Source organism: Danio rerio, chromosome 5, assembly GCF_052040795.2.
Source record: "Danio rerio strain M-AB ecotype USA chromosome 5, GRCz13ab, whole genome shotgun sequence".
In the NCBI taxonomy this organism is placed as follows: Eukaryota; Metazoa; Chordata; class Actinopteri; order Cypriniformes; family Danionidae; genus Danio; species Danio rerio.
Genome location: NC_141025.1, coordinates 13,175,344 through 13,197,500, shown reverse-complemented (window position 1 = coordinate 13,197,500; position 22,157 = coordinate 13,175,344). Strand labels below are relative to the sequence as shown.

Below are 22,157 nucleotides of genomic sequence, written 5' to 3'. Positions count from 1 at the left end.
AACATTTTATGCAGTTTTTATGATTCCTTCATAAGTAGAACATTCCTAAGTCCAGAATTTTGAAATAGAGACTTTTAGTGAACAGGATACATAACAAGATAAGATATAAGAAAAGTATTACTTGATAAATTTGAAGTAAAAACATTCTGACCACAGCCTTGTGAAGATTAGTGTAATGATAATACATTTTTTATTTATTAATTATATCAATCAATCAATCAATCAATCAATCAATCAATCAATCAATCAATCAATCAATCAATCAATCAATCAATCAATCAAAGCACAGTTAATAATTTAACCAGATGATCAATCAATTAACTAACACACCAAACAATTAAACAACCAACCAATTAATCAAGCAATCATTGAATTTCATAATTGTTCAACAAAGCAGTCAAGCAATGCATTTAACCAACCAACCAACCAATTAACAATTTAATCAACAACTCTTTTAATTAGTTGATCAATTATTCGATCAGAAAGCCAGTCAGCCAGTCAGTCAGTCAATAAATTAACTAATTGATCAATCAATCAATTAATCAAAGCAACCAATCAATCATACAATAAGTGTTAACCAGCTAATCAAACATCATTTAAAGCATTCAATCAATCAATCAATCAATCAATCAATCAATCAATCAATCAATCAATCAATCAATCAATCAATGAATCAATCAATCAATCATCCAACCAACTAATCATTCCATTTGATACTCATTCTACCAAGCTGAGGGCAGTGGGGAGCACAATCGCTTCACAGCAAGAAGGTCGCTGGTTCGAGCCTTGGCTGAGTCAGTTGGCGTTTCCGTGTGGAGTTTGCATGTTCTCCCTGTGTTGGTGTGGGTTTCCTCCGGTTGTTCCGGTTTCCCCCACAGCCCAAAGACGTGTGGTACAGGTGGTACATTGGTTAAGCTAAATTGTCCATACTGTATGTGTGTGAATGAGTGTGTATGGATGTTTCCCAGTGATGGGTTGCAGCTGGAAGGGCATCCGCAGTGGTAAACATATGCTAGATAAGTTGGCTGTTCATTCCGCTGTGCAACCCCAGATTAATAGAGGGGGTTGCCAGTCAGCCATCCAGTTAAACAGTCAGTCATTTGATAATAATTTAACTAATCAATCAATCAATCAATCAATCAATCAATCAATCAATCAATAAATTAACCAATTACCAACCAATAAATTATATGTATGAATATCAATAAATCGATATCAGTTTTGTTTTTCTTGGATCACATCAGTGTCCCGAAGCCTGGTATTCTGTTTGCAAGCATTAATCTTGTTTTGCTGTGTGTGTTTCAGATACTCTGTCCGTTCCTCGATGGTCCCCTCAGATACCTCGCAGAGACCTGGGCAACTCCATTAAACACAGGTACGCTCTTCTGCATGCACTGTGAGTGTCAGGTAGCACTTACAAAATGTCAAGCCAATTAACTCTTGTGCTCGTGCAGCACCAGCCATGCCCGCTCACATCTGAAGACTCGATTACCACCAATCCCAAGTTAAATAAAGAGCCCGCACTTGTGCTTACACCACGATACACCATGCTATTGTGATGGAGAGACATAAGGGTTGTAATGAGAGCTCAGTGAAGCTTAGCCTTTAAAAGACACCAAGAATAAAAAAAATAAAAAGATTTTCTGTCACTTTTAAGGAAAGTCTGTTCACTCTGTGTAGTTGTTTGCGATTTTTGTTTGTGTAGAAACCTTCCTAAAATATTAAAGATCAATAATTGTGGCTCATATGATGATTTAAAGTGGTTCAATTAAGTCAGGGGTTTTCAAAGTGTGAGGCGCGCTTTCCCTGGGGGGCATGTCAGGGGAGGCACTGGAAAAAATATTATATAATAAAAATATAATTATTAAGTTTAATTATTATATGTATTTTTTAGTATTTTTAAATGTTTTAATTAAACAAAGCTAAAAAAAATAATATGTCAAAAATAAGAAAAAACTTTTTTTACCCAGAAGGCCATAGCTGTGAATTCGCTTCTGTTTGGAAAACCCGCCAATACAGGTATATGCCTGCTAATACAATGGATCGGTTTCTGAGACCCCCCGATTCAAAGCCTTCAAGTTCAGGGCTTAAACCCAAAAAACGACGATATGATGATCAGTATTTGAGTTTAGGATTTACGTGGACAGGACCAGCTGATGAACCATGACCTTTATGTGTGGTTTGTCAAGATATTTTGGCTAATGACATCATAAGACCCGCTAAACTTCGGCGACACCTTGAAACCAAGCATGATGAGGTAGCAGGAAAACCTCCAGAATTTTTTGTGTGTGTGTGTGTGTGCGCGCGTGTGTGTATGCGTGTTTGGAAGGAGGGGGGCGCCAATGGATAAGTTGTGTCAAAAGGGAGGCCCACTGTCTTAGACTTTGAAAAACCCTGAATTAAGTCAATGTTTAAGTTAAATATCTTTTCTTAGAGTTTACTTATAGCCAGTGGCGGATTTAGACATGGGCATTAGGGGCAACCTCCCCGGGCGACATCTTGCTGAGGGCGGCACAGGAAGACGGTGCCCAAAAAAAAAAAAAAAAAAAAAAAAAAAAAAACGTGCTCCAGTAAAAATCAGCTGTGCCATATTAAAAGCTTTGAGATATAATTTACTTTATGCAAATGTATTAATTCAGAGTGGTAAACCCAAAATAAAGACGTTAGGGGCCATTTACATTTGTCGTTAATCTCTATGCGTTTCTCTCTGGTGCACTACTCCTGCTCCCGGTGTGAATCTCGGTTGTTTACATGCATACTGATTAAATTTGTGCAGCTTATGCGCTTTGAAAATTTAGTAACAGCCTTTTATGTAGAGATGTCGGCATACAGTGAGTTTTGCAAGTCGACAAAACTAAAGTTTATAAAATGTGATGATGATTTTGTTTTGACTAAGCATGGCTATAAAGCAGAAAGGAGGGATAATGATTCATGAAGATACTGTAAGAATTCTCGCCCATGATTTAGGTCTAAAGGCTGATTTATACTACTGTGTCAAGCGCACTTGTTTAGTCCTCACTGTGGCTCACCTCTTGCTGATTTTTACTTCTGTGCCGAGTGATCGGCGTGACCCACGGCGCATGCCTTGTGCATAGTTTTGCATTTATAGTTCTGCGTTCTGTTTGTGTTGCTCTGCAATAACACTTCCGAAACGCTGGCTGGCACTGAGAATTTTATGTTCCTCTGTGTCAAGTTTCTTCATATGTATTTTGTTTTTTCTGAATGCTACAAGTAGCTAAAACTTGCTCATTCAGAGTCGGGAACCATCAACGACATTAATCATAAGGTAAACACAAAACAAAAGTATCCATCTGAAGCTCCTTCAGGGGACTCGACACTTGCAAACACTCGCTCCGTCATTCTCGCGGCTCTCAGCACCACCCACACTCGTCACCGGTACCAAGCCAATCAATCACAGAGCTTTGCGCCGTTGCGGCATGTAGTTAAATTTTTCACGTGAGGAGCGTGTAAAACACTATCGTGAATTTGAAAATGAAAGAAACACAGTTGAAAGTGGATGCTTTTTGTCCCTGCTTTCAGCTTAATTGTCATACATGTTTACAGCAATGTCACTGTGTTTAAAACAACAACATCCTATTGGCCTACTGTATGAAGCAAATAAAACGAAACACAAGTTCACATCATTTGTGTTTGGAAAATGAATAAGCAGTTTCAACATCCATATGAAAGCATCTGGCTGTCAGGCTTTGACATGAATAGACTTTGCTCCTCAGCGCCCCCACACCTTGATGCTCATGACAAGAATAGCATGTGGAGTTATCTTTTTTATTATAAGTGAGGTGTAAACCGCCGTCATGCATGCATGAATGAATGATATTTTTGCACTTGATGATCATTGATGATCAAGTGCATGAAACTGCTCTTCAAAATAACACATTGTCAATATTTTTTGAGACCCCTTAAAATTTCACAATTCATGTTTTCAGATTTATTTATTTAGGGGAGCCGAGCACCCCCTTGCTCCCCCTTAGATTGCACCCAAGTCTTATTATACAATAATATTATATTTAATTCAAATAGCCTGTATACAACCCATTCCTTTACCAACTGTTGATTGGCTTGTCTTTTTTAAGAAGGCAGGGCTTATTCCACTATAATAAGTGTTGCAATTTATCCCATTCATTAAAGTTCAGGTGAAATCAAAATTTATTTTGCTAGCGCACATTCTTCATTCTTCTTTCTTTAGGGGAACAATCAATCCATGCAATTTAATCAACTGAAATGCAGGTTTGTTTTAATAATCTTTAATCACAGACTGACGATTTGCTTTCACGTTTGGAAAGACGGTCCTTCTCTGATGACGTCAGTTTGATTGACAGTATTTTTAACCACGCCCCTCTTACTATTAGTTTACTACAATGGAATTATGTGCAAAAAGATAGCCCCGCCCCCTACACTAAAATAAAAGCCTCAACAACTTTCTCAACGTTACTTCGTTCATTGTATTCATTCATTAATTCATTCATTAATTCAATAGTTCATTAATTTTCCTGTGGCTTAGTCTCTGATTTATCAGGGGTCGCCACAGCGGAATAAACTGTTAACTATTCCAGCATATGTTTTACGCAACAGATGCCTTTACAGCTGCAAAACAGTACTGATAAACACCCATACACTCTCGCATTCACACACACACTCATACACTACGGCCAATTTAGTTTACCCAATTCATCTATAGTAGTGCATGTCTTTGAACTGTTGGGCGGAGCACCCAAAGGAAACCCACGCCAACACGTGGAGAACATGCTGAGCCGGTAGTGAACATACCTTCTTACTATGAGGCGACAGTGCTAACCACTGAGCCTCCGTGTTGCCTCTTCCTCGACATATGAGTTCTCAATATTTAAATTTCTTGCTCTTGCCGGTACTTTGGCTGTGTACATCAATGTCTGCTTGTCATAACAGATGGACATCTGCCACAGTCTCAAAACGCAGGCATGAAAATAAATGGAAGCGCTCTCTAAAACCGAGATGGCCACGGCTGATGTGAGCTGCGTAACCAAAACCAGCCTCTACTTTTATGAGACGGCATGGCTTCAATCTAATGAAGACACTTTGACACTGTCAGAGCCCATTAGTCATATTCTATTAGCCGTCAGCTTCTGTTCAGATCAGAGAAATAGATTGGCAAATGCACAGCGACCCTTCACAGGAACTCTATTGCCGCGGATCTGAATGGCCCTTTCATTGTGGAGAACGGGCGAAAAAAGGTAAACAGAAATAGATGGAGGTGGAAAAAAAAGAGTGCACCTTGCGTGGCGTTCTGATGAACAATCGGCAATGCATCCGTGCGGCCTTTGTCCTCTCGTGTATTTGTCAAGTGTTGAGCGCAAAGGAGATTCTGAGAGATACTCGATTACCATCAAATGACTGTGAATTGAGAATTACTTTGGGCATACGCTCGCACATATCTGTCCGCCGCTGAAAAGGTTATTTGGCAAATGTGACACATTCGCTCTTTCATCTGAAGAGTTTAGGAGTGCTCGTCAAAAGGTCACAACCATCTGCTAATAGTTTGACAGCGAAGCAAAACAAACCCATATGGCCTCATGCATTTTAAAAATGGATGAAATTTGATTTTTTTTCTGGGGAAAGTATGTCAAAAAGGGCTCGGTAGTGAATGACGACTCTTATCTTTGATTTTGCAGGTTTTCTACAAAGTATTGGATGTCGCAGACATGTATCGTGTGCGGGAAAGGAATGCTGTTCGGATTAAAATGCAAAAACTGCAAGTAAGTGTTAATGACAACAAACAATTAAACAAAATTTTAAGTTTAAATTTTGAGATTAAAAATTTCAAAACTAAAATAATAATAGAACATAATAATTTAGAATTTTTTCACCTCATAATTACAATCAATACACAGTTGAAGGCAGAATTATGTTTTGTGTTTTATGCTTTTATGTCTGTTTAACAAAGAGCAGATGTTTTTCAACACATTTCTAAACATAATAGTTTTAATAACTCATCTCTAATAACTAATTTATTTGATCTTTGCCATGATGACAGTAAATAATATTTGACTAGATATTCTTTGACACTTCTATACAGCTTAAAGTGACATTTAAAGGCTTAACTAGGTTAATTAGGTTAACTAGGCAGGTTAGGATAATTAGGCAAGTTATTGTATAGCAATGGTTTGTTCTGTAGTCTACTGAAAAAATATATAGCTTAAAGGGGGCTAATAATTTTGACCTTAAAATGGTTGCAAAAAGATAAAAACTGCTTTTATTCTATCCTATATATGTATATGTGTATATGTATATATATATATATATATATATATATATATATATATATATATATATATATATATATATATATTTATAAATTAATATTTTTATTCCATTTTTGTTATGTGCTAATTATAATTATAATGATTATGTTATTAAACAATTTACAATTGTTTTTTATATAAGCCAGAATTTCTGAACATTTTTGGCTTTTAGTCATAATTTAGATGCTATGTTATTATCTGGATTTTTATACCATAATATTACATTATTGTATTATGATACAATTAATAATTTTGACATTAAATGCACTTTATAGAAATGCTGCGCTCCACACAATTTATGTTGTCCCAACACAAATTGATTAAGCTTGCTTTCAAATTTAAGTGGATTGCAGCTAAAAAATTAAGTGGTCCCCCAAAAACTCAAGAGTTGTGTTGAATCAGCTCATTTTAGATAAGTAGTTCGAACATGCAGCAAAATATTTTTTTGAATGTACCACATTCAGAAAGTCAAAAACCCAACAGGTTGACATACTGTAATTAAGTGTTGCAAGTAAGCCATAATATTGACTTTTTTTGTCATTATGCACAATTATACACTGTTAACAATTTTTGTAAATTACACAGTATTTAACTAAGAAAAAAAAAACTCACTTAATTTGGCATTTTATTTGTTTAAATAATATTATATTGTATTTTTAGCTTGTCTATAAAATTCTTTTTTGATTTAGTAATTTATTTTTTTATATTTGCACAAAAAATCTAATTAAGAAAAGCATTATTTTCAGTGCACACACTGAATCTTAACTCAGCATTTAGACTATAAATGTCAGATGTTAGCCCCCCAATTTCTGTTTAATGGAGAGAAGATTTTTTCAATAACTCATCACATCAACTAATCACTGATTTATTTTATCTTTGCCATGATGACAGTAAATAATATTTTACTAGATGGTTTTCAAGACACTTCTATACAGTTTAAAGTGACATTTAAAAGGCTTAACTAGGTTAATTAGGTTAACTAGGCAGATTAGGGTAATTAGGCAACTTATTGTATAACGTAATAATATATTATATATATAATCTCAATACCTATTGTTGAGTCTTAAACAGTTTTTTATGATCATACCGAAAATGAAAATGAAAATGACCAGCATTTTAGCTTAATAATACGCTTATTGAGGATTTAGTTTGTATCACAGCCTCTTTAGGATTCAGCACTAGACACTTTGTGCCCGCAGTAGCGTCTGAACATTCAAATTGAGCATAATTATCATTATCATTAAAAGATTATTTGAATAAATTACCTGCCTAATAGTTTCCACTCTACCACCCTTGACTGTGGCATCTTGTTACTAAGATACTTGCTGGCTTTTGACACCCTCAAAATAATGGCTGCATATTTAAGCTGCTTGTTTTTGAATATTCATTGATTTCTCTTTTACGAGAGCAAACGAATAAACATTTCTGTCATGCTTGCTTTTTGTTCGTCAGATTGAAGTGCCACAACAAATGCACCAAAGAAGCGCCTCCCTGTCATTTACTCATATACCATAGAGGAGGTAGGGAACCATTCAGAGGTATTGAAACTTTTATCTTTTCTTTGCTTTTTTCAGTCAATAAATGCTTAATGTTTCACACAAGGCAGGCCATTTGTCATGATCACCAGCGGTTTAGCATTTGCAGATTGCTGGAGAACTACCACTTTAATGAACTACAGGTCCCATCTTGCACTTCACTCACACACCTGGCCCAGATTCCCCCTGATTGCAAACACACACACATTAGTAGTGGTGGGCAAAGCGAGGCTTCATGAAACAGTTGAAGCAAATGTGTTGAAGCTTCGATGTATTTTGAAACCCGTCTTTACAGCGACACCTAGTGGTCATTTTTATGTGTTACTCTGGAAGCTTCAGCAAAGAAACAGTTAAGCAAACTTGGGTATTAAACTTCCGATTGTAGAGTTGAGGTTACAAGTGATATAGTGAAACGGTGAAGGCTCCTGACTATCATGCAATACTAATAGGTTCGAATCAAGGCTGATGAAACTATATATGTTATTTTTTAGATGCTTTGTTCTTATAATGTGTTTTTTTAACATTGGTCTGACATCTGAATGAACACTTTGTAAATGAATATGTCTTGTTTTTGTGATAAAAATGTAACAATATTTACAATACATCAAGTCATAATTTTAGAGTATTTGTACAAGTCAGGATTTGAACTCTTGAAATGCTTCTCAAATGACTGATGTTTAGCACCGCTTTAGTCAGATGACCTGGTGTTTTGAAACACTTTAATCACTTGACCTAGAGTGCGTTTCCGAAATAACTACATAACTCATGGCTGAACTATCATAGTAATGCATCGTTTAGGAAAAGATCGACGTAGTGACAAGTGTTTCCCAAAACCGTAGTTGCTTTGCCGCAAATCAAAGTTTGAACCATGTTAATTATAACATAAAGCACCCATAATGATGCTGTGAACAAAGTGGAGTAACAACTACTTTGGGGAAAACCCCATAATTATTTGTGCAAATGTTTATAAAGACACATACTAAAAAAAAACAATATAAATTTTCTTAAAAACATGCACTCATTTTACATATTAATTAAAATACATGTAAACAGCACATATAGGGCCAATGTTTTCTTTACAAATATTATTGCAAATTATCCATATTCTATTTTAAAACTTAAACTAGCTAACACGTATTTTAATCTCATATATAAATCATATAAATTGTTAATGGTTGTAATTTACAGTACCATTTATTAAGAAGTTAAAGAAATCCTAAATAATAATAATAATAATAATCATCATCATTTTCTTTTCGGCTTAGTCCCTTTATTAATCTGGGGTCGCCACAGCAGAATAAACCACCAACTTATCCAGCATATGTTTTACCCAATGGATGCCCTTCCAGCTGCAACCCAATAATGGGAATAATGATAATAATTATTATTTTATTATTATTTATCTTTTTTATTGTTATTATTATTGTTTATTTATTTTTACTTGATTTTATTTATTGTAAAGTCTACTTTTACGATTTGACACATTTTTGGCTACATTTTTCTTTATTAATCACCTACCAAAAATCAAATCCGTTAACGTTAATATATCAGACATAGCAAGTCTCCCGCAACATATGTGATGAGCGGGGAAGAGGAAGATGATTTTCAGTTGTCATCTTTTTGATCTTTTGTTTTCAGGCATCTGGAAGTCTCTCTGCATATGCTGGAGACTCCTGGATGCCTGCAAACAAATGATAATCTCCCTGAAATCAACCCCTTCCCATCCCCCGCTCATCACACACATTGCACACTCGCCCCTCTCACATACGACGCGCATGCTCCCCTTGTGCTCAGGCAAACTCCCGTGAATCATCTACATTCACCTTGGAAATGACTTTTCTCAACTTGGGATGTCTGATATATTTTTGTTTTCACAAGCTTTGGACACGTAACATATATTCCACTTTTAAATAATAGGTCAACTACAGTATAGCTTCGTTATGAGCCACGGCTGTGTTCAAAGTGCACTGTTAAGGGAACGCAATTGCAAAGATGAAGAACGCTTAAACAACTGTAAATAAACATTTGAAAGCAAACTACACCTAAAAGAGAATACCGTAATGCTTTTTTTAAATAGTTCCAAGTTAAAATTTTGAAGCGTTCAAAAGGAATAGGGCATAGGGGGGATAACCGGGAATAGAACACAACCAGGAACTATGCTTCTAACTACAGCTCTACAGGTGTAGTTTGTGAATGCTTGTTGGAATGATGGATTTGGGAAACGGCAAATCAACAAACTATGTTTGTAACGACAAAACGTGCAACCTTAGTTGGCCAACACTGGTTTTCAGAAACGCACCCCTGAGTGTTTTGCATCGTGCTTCGGTGCATTGTTTCCAAACGCTTGTGCTTCAGGATGTCAACACTGTGTCAGTTTTACTTCAGCCATCCTTACACATTAGCTGCGTCCGAAATTTCATACTTCCATACTATATAGTACACTAAAAACAGTATGCGAGCCACGTAAAAACAGTATGTGAGAAGTACCCGGATGACCTACTACTTCCGGCGAGATTCTGAAGTTTGCATCGAATGGATGCTACGTTATCCCATGATGCACCACGAGAGAACTCATGAATGGGAGTGAAGCGACGCAACTGATGTGGGTAGGTCATGTCATGATGACAAAATGGTAGATGTAGTACGTCTGAGTTCCATTCATACTACTGACATTCATACTGTTTAGAACATACTTTTCTAACGGGCGAGTAGTACATTTAAATTTAAATGCAGTTCCTACTGAGTAGCAGATGATTTTGGTCGCAGAAAGGCTTGGTTAGTGTAAGTCATGAACAACTTCAGCTGTGTGTGTTTGCAATCAGGGGGAACCTGGGCAAGGTGTGTGAGTGAAGTGCATGATGGGATCTGTAGTTCATTAAAGTGGCAGATTTGTAGTTCTTCAGCGATCTGCAAATGCAAGATCGCTGGTGATCATGACACCATTAAATATGACTCAAATCTAATTTTAGAAACTGCAGTGTTTTATAGTTTTCAGCTTTGAAATGCCATTATATTCAATTTAATGTATTTAATAACTGACGTTATCGTTTTTAAAACACACTGCATTTTGAAAATTGGTTTACGAATGCATGAATGCATGAATGCATGTAATGGGAATAATTGTGGCAACAATTTAAAAGACTGGCATTGTTATAGCTTCTCATACCTTTTGTGTTAATGTGCTAAATGATTTGTCTTGTTTTCTGTCAAGCATTATGGATCTCCTTCAGTCTTAGTTTCGCTTTCTCTTTTTCTCTGTTTTCACTGCTTTATGTTAACCTCATTTGTGATGTCGCAGATCAAGTAACATCGCAAGGTAAGGAAGAAGGTTTGTTGCTCCTTAAACACATTATTTTCTGTTTTATACCTTACATTTTGTATTTGGGGAGGATTCTAATATTGTATAAGCATTTTTGGGGTGGAACGGTGATTCAGTGGTTAGCACTGTAGCCTCACAGCAAGAAGGTTGCTGGTTCGAGTCCCAAGTTCGCATGTTCTCCCCGTGGGTTTCCCCCACAGTCCAAAGACATGCAGTACAGGTGAATTGGGTAAACAAAATTGGTCGTAGTGTATGAGTGTGTGTGTGTGTGAATGTGAAAGTGTATGGGTGTTTCCCAGTTCTGAGTTGCAGCTGGAAGGGCATCCGCTGTGGAAAACATATGCTGGAATAGTTGGTGGATCATTCTACTGTGGCAATCCTTGATAAATAAATGATTAAGCCAGAGAAAAATGACTTCATTAAATATAAGATTCTTATTTATTTAAGTTGCATGCTGACTGAAGCATTTTTGCACTGCAGAAATGAAAGCATGGGTCTAAAAGATGCTCTTAAGATAAGAGTCTACATTTATCTGATCAAATACTAGTTAAAAGCAGCAATATTCATTCATTCATTTTCTTTTTAGCTTAGTCCCTTTATTAAGCAGGGGTCACCACAGCTGAATGAACAGCCAACTTATCCAGCATATGTTTTAGTCAACACTTAACACTCTGTACTTATGTAGAAATATTTAATTTCCAAAAAGGTGTTTTAAGGGGTGTTTTTGCAGTTACAAGCCACCCTACAAGCGAAAAGCTAAATACAGATTGCATTACTTAGGAAATTGCATCATACAAAAAACGTTTACATATAGGTGCTGCTTGTCAATCAGACAAGCTGTTCTTGCTGTCAATTTCGAGAAAACTTATCGATGAAAGGTTTATGATAAACCGCTGGGAGTTTGAAACTAACTGAAGGCGCTGTGTGATGGAGCCTGATTTGTCCTCGGAGTCAGATTTTGATACAGCACCTGAGCATTGAGCACAGATGACTTTAAGACAAATGTAACGGAGGCCAGCTGCCTCCATTATACAAACACAGCGCATAATATAAATACAAAATGTGGCGGTGAGTTAAAAACCCCTATGCTGAATTCAATGACTGGAAAACCTCTCCCCTGATGCTATGAAGGCTCTGATGGTTCACTAGTCAGTATGTATGTGTGTGTGTGTGTGTGTGTGTGTGTGTGTGTGTGTGTGTGTGTGTGTGTGTGGCAATAGCCATCACAAGCACTCGTAATAATCATTATAAATATGCCAATCGAACTGAACACAATCTTACATCAACAACACATGGCAAGCAATGCGTTGATAAGAACAAATATTCATATAGACCAATTACCATGTTTGTAAACATTCAGGATGTGCGCGCAGGAAGGTGGCAGAAAGCAATCGGGAGCGCTAGCTTTTACAGTGAGGGAATGACATCAGATGCAGTGCAGAGTTTGTTTTTGACTTAGAAATAAGATATATTACTTACATATTATATATATTATTTACATAATGCTTACAGCATATTATAACAGCTTGTCACCCAGTGACAAGCACAGTGATAGAGCAAAATTAACGTTAAAGCGAGCGGCGTTCATCTGACAGCTCCATTTGCGATAGCACCCTGCCAATGAATATTGGATAAGACGAAGTGACCGAGCATCCAGCTCAAAATATACAATCTCAATGAAGCTCCGAGTGATTTTACAAGAGAGAAGTTAAAGATCTACAAGTCTTTGAATGCCAACAATGTTGTTCTTTGAGGTCATGTGCAATAAATATTGCTCCATGATGACCAGATTCAAGAGCTAAACACAGAGATTCCGCCTAGCCAAAGACAAGGAAACAAGACGGAGCTAACGTTCTACAAGGCCTGGGTAATTAATCACCAACACGCAAAACGACTGCATTCTGACAGTGAACTTCACCTGTACGGCAGGGTATGTGAACCTACACATAGAGGTAAAGTTGGTTTTATATTTGCACATTCAGACTTTCTCCTTAATAATATAATTTCATTAAAGTATTATTTGAAAACTCTTAATAGCGAAATCATATTAGCAACAGCCAATGACTATCAAAGTACAACATGTTCACAGTCAAATAAACAGTGTTAATGTTGTTTTCAAGTCACACTTGCAGGTTATTTCAGACCGAATATTCAAAGTGCCGTGGTAAACAATATAGGGAGTTTGTCACAAGTTGTCACTGAATGAATGTGTGAATATAAAACCAATTACCTTAATAAACATAACTTTCACGTTTCGTTATTAGCATTCAGTGTCAGCAGTTTAATTAACCACATGTAACTGTTTTTGCTAAAATCATTTCTGCAATCAAAAACGAGTGATGTGTCTGATTCAGCATAGCGTGAACTGACCTGATATGACATGAGTCCAGCATTTCTAATTAGCTCCTCACTTTATTTAGCTCCCATTTAGCCAAAGACGTCTGCAGTCGGTATTAAAGCAGTGTGTGGTGTATGGTAAAAGTTAAGTTTTCCATTTTTGGACTCGAATTCGGCATCCTACCGCAAAACATGACATCTTTCCCATTGTAGCCTGTCTGTTTTTTGCAACTGGGGACCCGTGTGACGTCATGTGTGACGTAGGTTGGTAATTGGTCTATTAAATTACAAACAACCCAACAAGTTGTTTAGCGCGTGTGCATCGCTGCTATTATGTTTACACAAGTAATGTTTTTCTTGAGGTGATTTAAACCAAAATACACAATGACACTCTATCAAGTTATTAGCGCCCAGGAATACTTGATGGAATAAACAATGTGCATGCGCGAGGCAGACAGTTCTGTACATTTACGTAATTTGTCGGCTTAAAGATATCGGCCTTATTTAGACATCGGTCCAATAACGATAATTTTAAAAATAGCATTTATTGGCCATTAACAATATAGCTGCCAAAATATTGTGCATCCCTAATTTATACTGTGGTATCTCAGTATAACAATGTATATTACACACCTAATTACTACAATCTAGCTTTCAAACTGTAACTGATCTATATATGAACTGATATATATATATATATATATATATATATATATATATATATATATATATATGTGTGTGTGTGTGTGTGTGTGTAGTTTTTTATGCTGGAAAAAGTTAAAAAAAAACTATATTTGATATGCCCCGCTGTTGAATTTCCATACATGTCATACATGTGCTACTTCTCACATATACTGTACATAATACATGGTTTAGTGGCTCCTCCATTAAAATGTGACAAGACTTTTCTGAGTTGTCCTGTTTCCGTGACAACTGGCTCCCGTTACCGTGGATACTCTGCTGTTTCTCTCTCAGCCCGTCAGCTGGTCAGGACCGAGTCGGTGCCGTGTGACATCAACAACCCCCTCAGGTACTCAGACCTGCACATCAGCCAGACGCTCCCCAAGACCAACAAAATCAACAAGGTAAGATGAGTTACACAGAGCAAACACACCTCAGCCCGGTTACACTGTCAACATTATTACAATCGGGTAGATTGTGGTGCTGCAGGTCCTTCCTGTGTGCTTTTGCTTTTTATGGAAATAACTTGGCATGCATGCAAAATCCAAACAACATTTCTCTCTCTTTTTTTTGGCGCACACCTTGTTTGTTTATTGGAAAACACGCAGGGCTGGGAAGGTTACTTTTAAAATGGATTCAACTACAGACTGCAAAACACATAATAATAATAATAATAATAATAATACATTTTATTTATACTGCACTTTTTTAATACCCAGAGTGCTTACAAGACAGTAAAAACAGCAAAGCACAGTAAAACAATAAAGAATACAGTAAAAACACACTAAGAATAAAAGAGATATCACAAATAAAAAACAGTCCTAAAAAGATGAGTTTTAAATAGCTTCTTAAAACCAGCATTCCTAATGTTTGTGGGAAGATCATTCCAAAGTTTTGGTGCACGGTAAGAGAATGCCTTACCTCCCATGGTGCTGAGTTTACAACGAGGCTGAAACAGTGTAGGACCCAAGGCAGAGGATCGACAGTGAGAGGGAAAGGAAATAGATATCAAGTCACAAATGTAACCCGGATCAGAACCATGAACTGCTTTATATGTTAAAATCAATGTCTTAAAATCAATACGAGATTTGGCCGTTGTTGTATGAGATTGTGACTGTTGTGTGTAACAGTGAAGTAGACGACGAAGCAAGACAAAGGAAACCGCATTGTAATGTCACTATACAGTAAATAAGACTCAGCAACATTGTGTGTGTTTGTGCTGTTCTTATAGTCCAAGTAATCAATCTGTGAGCAGCTTCAGCTGTGTGAGTGTTTGCAATCACTGGTGACTTGGAGCAGGTGTGTTTGTTGCATGACTGAATATGTAGTCCATAACATGGCAAATTTGTAGTTCATGTGTTTGTGAGTTTTTACCAGCAATCTTCGGTTGTTAGATCGCTGGTGATCGTGACATTGTGACCAACATGCAACATGTTTTGACAAGAAATTAGAAATGTGTTTGTGACCAGAAATTGGACCACAAAACTATCACAAATGCCGTTTTCTGGGGGGGAAATTGATGCATTGTCTAAAAGCTGAATATAAAAATACGTATAAAAAAGGGCACAGTGGCTTAGTGGTTAGCATTGTAGCCTCACAGCAACAAGGTCGCTGGTTCGAGTTCTGGCTGGACCAGTGTGCAGTTCTGTGTGGAGTTTGCATGTTCTCCCCATGTTGGCGTGGGTTTCCGAGTGCTCCGGATTTCCCCACAGTCCAAAGACATGCGCTTTAGCTGAATTAAATAACTGAATTGGTCGTATAGTGTATGAGTGTGTGTGAGTGTGTATGGGTGTTTCCCAGTTATGAATTGCAGCTGAAAGGGCATCCACTGTGTAAAACATATGGTGGCAGTTCGTTCCGCTGTGGCAACCCCTGGTAAAAAAGGGACTAAGCCGAAAGAAAATAACTTTTTAAAAATATTAAGCTTTCTAATGATGTGTGGTTTGTTATTAAGATTGGACAATATTTGGCTGAAAAGAAAAATTGAAATCTGAGGTTTTAAATAAAAACCCTGTTAAAATTGCCCAAATGAAGCAACTTAGCAATCCATTGCAAATTAAGCAACTTATCAAAAAAAATTGTAATCAAGAATGCAGTTTGAATATATTTACCGTTGGGAATTTACTCAATATCTGCATGGAACATGATCATTACTTAATATTCCAATGATTTTTGGCATAAAATGAAAATAAAATTTTGACTCATTCGAATAGTTGACCTATTTATTTATTTATTTTTATTATTGCCACTATTTCTATTGTGGTTCAGCGTCACATATTACTTAGGTTTAGTAACTTAATATAAATATTTTTAAATCCTTTGAAATATTATGTCGCATAGGTTTTCTCTGTGTGCTCTGGTTTCCCCCACAGTCCAAAGATGTGCACTATAGGTGAATTTGAATTAACAAAATTATATATATATATGTTTCCTTATTTAACCAGATAAAAAAAAAAAACATTGAGATCAAGATCTCATTTACAAGGGTGACCTGGCCAAGAGGTCCGCAACACATGCCTTATGAAAAAAAAATTAATAATATTAATAATAAATAGAAAATTAAGATAATATAAAAATACAGTTTAGCTGCTATACCACATTAAAGCATATTGAAACACATACATTGAGAAATGGATTGTTGTTGTTTGTTAAAAGAGATAGAACTCATAAATTGCCCGTAGTGAGTTTGTTTGTTAAAAGCAAGTGTATGGGTGTTTCCCAGTACTGAGTTGCAGCTGGAAGGGCATAAAACATATGCCAGGATAGTTGGCGGTTCATTCCACTGTGGTGGCCCCTGATAATCAGTAACTAAGCTGAAGGAAATTGAATAAATGAATGAAATACTATGTAAGACAAATGAATGAGATTCCAAGCTTCAAAACGAATCCAAACACACTTTTTATGAGGTAGCCAAAACAACTGGCATGTTATACAATAGATTTGTTTAATGAACAGATCAAACCTTAAGTTACTTTACTGATAATTCCCTCTTTGGAGTAGTGAACGGCACAAATGAATTGCTAAGTCAAAACTGACAAGAAATGTGTGGCACAAATGAATTTCTGAGTCAAAATTACCAACCAAAGCAACTACGGTTGCAATTAATAGGAAAACAAAATGACCAGGCAGAGGTTGCTAACAATGCTTTAGGGAAGCACACCCCAAATATATCCAGTTAGATAAACAAAATGTGCCCGAGCCCGATTCAGAGCACTCACACTTCTCAAACAATCCGGGAAACAGGCCTGGGCACCATTAGGATAGCATAGTGTGAGTACGCCCTAAGAGAATAAGGTCAACCCTGGTAGACCATGCGCAAAGCGTATTTTTCCGTCCTTAAAATAGCAAAAGTGGATTCGGACACACCCTCAATGCTTTGCGCCTATGTTAAAATCAAGCCCATAATCTTAGAAGTGAAGCATTGAATATATTTAAATACGCAAACAATTAGCCAATCATACTCAGATGGGGTTAACATGTGAGGGGGGTCACAACAGGATAGAAATGATTACTTCTAAAGTATGCTTTTCATATAAAAAGCTTATTAACAGTATAAGTGGAGCACGGAAAACAGTACAAAATCAATAAACAGGCAGTTCATGACCTCTTTGTAATAATTTTTTTTTTGCAGAACAAGACCAAACAACCTTCCTGTACCTTTTTAGCTCTACTTGTTTACTTTTATCTTGCCATGCAAATCAGTTTTTTTCAGACAAAGATCAAACAATCTTCTTTAATTTTTTATATTTATTAGAATGAAGGCATGGTGTGATTAGTGCAACATTTTTAAAACAACATGTCAAGTGTGTCTGAAGATGCGCGTGTTCAGTTCTGTTCTGTTCTGTTGTGCATCATTTTTCAATGCATGAACACGTACTGTCTCTCTCTCTCTCTCTCTGTTTGGCATAAATGCTGCTAAAATGTCCGTGTGAACTAAAGTGACTTCATTCAGCCACTTAAAGTCCTCTTGGGACTAGTTGGTTAAAAGTAACTGGTCATTAAAAAAAGGGCTGTTATGCTACTTAAAAGTGCAATTATTGGCATTGATGTTTCCTGCAACCTTTTCATTTTATATTTTTATACTTTGACACTATATTTTAGTCATTTTAAATCTAATATGATTAGCTGTGATAGCTTATATTCTTAGATCAGGGGTGTCCAAACTAAGTCCTGGAGGGCCGGTGTCCTGCATATTTTAGTTCTAACCTCAATTAAACACACCTGAACCAGCTAATCAAGCTCTCTCTAGGTATACTAGAAACTTCCTGGCAGGTGTGTTGAAGGAAGTTAAAGCTAAACTATGCAGGACACTGGCCCTCCAGGACTGAGTTTGCACACCCCTGTCTTAGATGGTTGTAAAAAAAATTGTTATGATCGTTTACCAAGCATATCTGTTACACTGAATGATGTTGGAAGCCATATTTTGACATTTAAACAAACTAAAAACATTAATTTAGAAACATCACTTGTGTTTAGTGTTTTTTATGTACTGTATAATGATGTGAAAAATGTATAATGATGTTTTTTTTTTTTTTTGCATGTTTGATCATTAAACAACTTTAAATATTAGTCAAGGATAACACAAGTAAACACATTATGCAGTTTTGAAATGAAGGTTTTTATTATTAAGGAAAAACTAAATATAAAGCTACATAGCCCTGTGTGAAAAATGTCTGCCCCCTAAACCTAATAACTGGTTGGGCCACCTTTAGCACCAAGAACTTCAATTAAGCATTTTCAATAACTTTCAATGACTCTGTTACATCGCTGTGAAGGAAATTTTGGCCTATTCATGATGCCCCACAGACACACTGAAGGCTTTTCCAAGCATGAACTGCCTGTTTACGGTTGTTAATTTTGACTCAGAAATTAATTTATGCCTGGTCAGAACTTGACTAGGAACTTGACTAGGCCACTCCAAAGTCTGATTGTGAAGTTTGATGATCTGAAACATTAAAGTGTGTCAAACATGAAAAGAAAAAGAAATCGGTAAGGGGCAGTTTAATACATTTAATACTGACATCCTAAAACTGGATATCCTCTTTTTGATCCAGAGACATATATAAATATTAATGTGTGAATGTTTTTGACTTCGTTTTTGGACTGAAATTAGAGAAAGTGACACATAAAAGTATAGTTCAGAATGAAAATTCTGTTATCGTTTACTCACCCTTCACTTGCGCCAAACCTAATCACAGTATCTTACTAAATCAAAGTATCTTTCTAAATAAATGAAGCAAGTTCAAAATGTCAACTAAATCCTTACAGTGGTTTGGGTCTTATTTGGGTGGGAAACAGCAAAGTGTGAGGATCAATGGGGTGAAGTTATCTGTGCGTTCTAACAATATGGGAGTACCTCAAGGGTTTGTTCTTGGCCCATTGTTGTTTACAAAGTACATACATGATTTTCCAGATTGCTGCCCAGAGGTTAACTGCCTGTTATATGCAGATGACAGAGTCATCTATGTGTCTTTTAAAACACTTTGTCAAGGAGGTGAGCAACTGACTCAGGCTTTACAACATATTTTAAGATGGCCTGAGTTGTCTCATTTGACGTTCAATGTCAAGAAAACAGTTTCTATGTGCTTCTCCATTAGAAAGAGGCCTGTACGGGTTAAATTTGAGGTGCTAATAAAAACTAGTGTTATTGAAGAAGTGAATTAATTTGACATTTTGGCATAACTCTAGGGATTCATTTAAAATATAATAGTCATGTTAAAAATATAAGTAAGAAGGTTAGGCCAAGTCTGTTTTTGTTTTATTGAAAGATTTTTGTCATATCAAACTGTAAAATTATACATGAACACAATGATATTCACTTAACATATTGCATTACATCATGGTCACAAGCCTCTTTAACATTGAAGCCTATTGACTCAATATATAAACAAGCAGTTAAAATTATGGACTTAAAGCCTATACGATGGCATTATTGTGATGTTTATATAAACATAACCTTTTTAGTTTTGATAGTTGTATTACATTTAATTATCTTAACAATTTTTTTAAAATATCTAAATAATCATGTTCCAATCCTGTTTTCAGATCTAATCAGTGGGCATCAAAGCAATATAAATATTTTTAGTGGTGTTCTTAAAAAGTGGTTAAAAACAGAACAGCAGTGTTTGCACAAATTGTCTACTCAGTTTGATCATGCCGCCTTTGCTTTTGCCTTACAGTAATTTTATGTAAATAATTATAATGTTGTGAACAACACTTATACAAAAGCATTTGGTCGTCCAGTGTAATTGTGATGTCCATGTCAAATAAATAAATGAATAAATAAATAAATAAATAAATAAATGAATGAATAATTGAATGAATGAATGAATGAATAAATGAATGAATGAATAAATAAATAAATAAATAAATAAGCAAACCAGTTTGACTTTCTTTTTATCTGCTGAACTTAAAAGAAGATTTTGAAGAAGCTAGGAACCTGTAACCTTTGACTTCCATAGTATTTGCTTTTCCTTCTGTGGATGTCAATGGTTACAGGTTTTCGGCTTTCCTCAAAATATCTTATTTTGTGTTTCACAGAACGAAAGAAACTCATAAAGGTTTGGAACCACTTGAGGGAGAGTAAATAGATAGTTTATTTTTGTTTAAAATTGTATATCAAGGTTAACCTGAACCTGAACTGTCTTACATGGCTATTTTATTCTCTGTGCATGTTTAGTCTTTCAGCCTCTTAAAGTATTTTTTCAGTTTCAATGCTAGAAAAGATCCTAAAAAAGACCCTTAAATTTTGACATCCAGTAGTAAAACTTTATTGCCTCCTTGTTTGATTTGCTATTATTCCACAGTTTTTATCCAAGTATTTATCAGTGACAAGTTTATATCACACAACATAAAGTTGAAGTCAGAATTATTAGCCATAATGTATATTTTTACTCAATTTTCTGTTTTTTTCAAACACGTTTCTAAACATAATAGTTTTAATAACTCATTTCTAATAACTGATTTATTTGATCTTTGCCATGATGACAGTAAATTATAATTTACTAGATACTTTTCAAGATACTCAGCTTAAAGTGACATTTAAAGACTTAACTAATTAAGTTAAAGCAAGTTAGGGTAATTAGGCAGATCATTGTATAATGATAGTTTGTTCTCTAGACAATCGAAAAAAAAATGCCTAAGGGGGCAAATAATGCTGACATTAGAATTATGTTAACTCTTAGCCAGCATCAGGGCATAGTGGGGAGTTGTTTTTGCACATTTCATTGTTTACAAATGGATTACATCAATAAGAACACGAGTAATATTGACAAACTATACATCAAACTTAAGCTACAACCCTGTAGCTAGTTGTTTTTTCTATGGGAAGCCTATAAGTTGTACAGAAAACACTTATTAGATATGGAGTACATATCATCGAAATATCAAGACACACACGCATTTATTGCTGTACATCAGGGTTTATTTTCAAAGGTAGTCCTCAGAACAACATTTCATTGAGCCACAGCTATAACACCCTGTAGTCCAAGACTGGTTACTCACTGAAGCTATGCAGAGCTGAGCTTGGTCAGTACCTGGATGGGAGACCCCATCGATAAACTAGGTTGCTGTTGGAAGTGGTGTTAGTGAGGCCAGCAGAGGGAGCTCACCTACGCCTAATGCCCTAGTAAAGTGAAGAGGACACTATACTGTCAGGGGGTGCCGTCTTTCGGATGAGACGTTAAACCAAGGTCCTGACTCTCTAAAAATCCCATGGCACTTCTCGTAATGAGTAGGGGTGTAACCCTGGTGTCCAAAATCCCTCCATTGGCCTCTACCGGCTTCCCAATCATCCCCATCCACTGAATTGGCTCCATCACTGTCTCTCCACTATAGCTGGTGTGTGGTGAGCGCACTAGCACCGTTGTCCTGTGGCTGCCGTCGCATCATCCACGTGGATGCTGCACAGTTTTACTGTGGAGAGACCCCCTCCTGATTGTAAAGCGCATTGGGTGTATGGCCATACACAATAAATGCTATAAATAC

General features: G+C 36.2%; 1 protein-coding gene across 8 annotated transcripts in view; it reads left to right on the top strand.

Moving 5' to 3' along the window:
* The window catches only part of ksr2 (kinase suppressor of ras 2), a 216,164-nt gene that overhangs the window by 134,263 nt on the left and 59,744 nt on the right, over nucleotides 1-22,157 (top strand). For 2 of the 8 annotated variants that reach the window (XR_015490503.1, NM_001423542.2), the window contains exons 7-11: nucleotides 1,306-1,375; nucleotides 5,670-5,753; nucleotides 7,752-7,837; nucleotides 11,133-11,150; nucleotides 14,466-14,575. Coding sequence is in view for 6 of the 8 variants with exons in the window: in NM_001423542.2 (NP_001410471.1) it covers nucleotides 1,306-1,375; nucleotides 5,670-5,753; nucleotides 7,752-7,837; nucleotides 11,133-11,150; nucleotides 14,466-14,575 (368 nt within the window). In the remaining 2 variants the exon portion in view is untranslated. Of the gene's footprint in view, nucleotides 1-1,305; nucleotides 1,376-5,669; nucleotides 5,754-7,751; nucleotides 8,526-8,570; nucleotides 8,816-10,754; nucleotides 10,758-11,132; nucleotides 11,163-14,465; nucleotides 14,576-22,157 lie in introns of those variants that run through there. The other 6 variants (XM_087252652.1, XM_087252650.1, XM_087252649.1 and 3 more) reach the window with 6 other exon arrangements.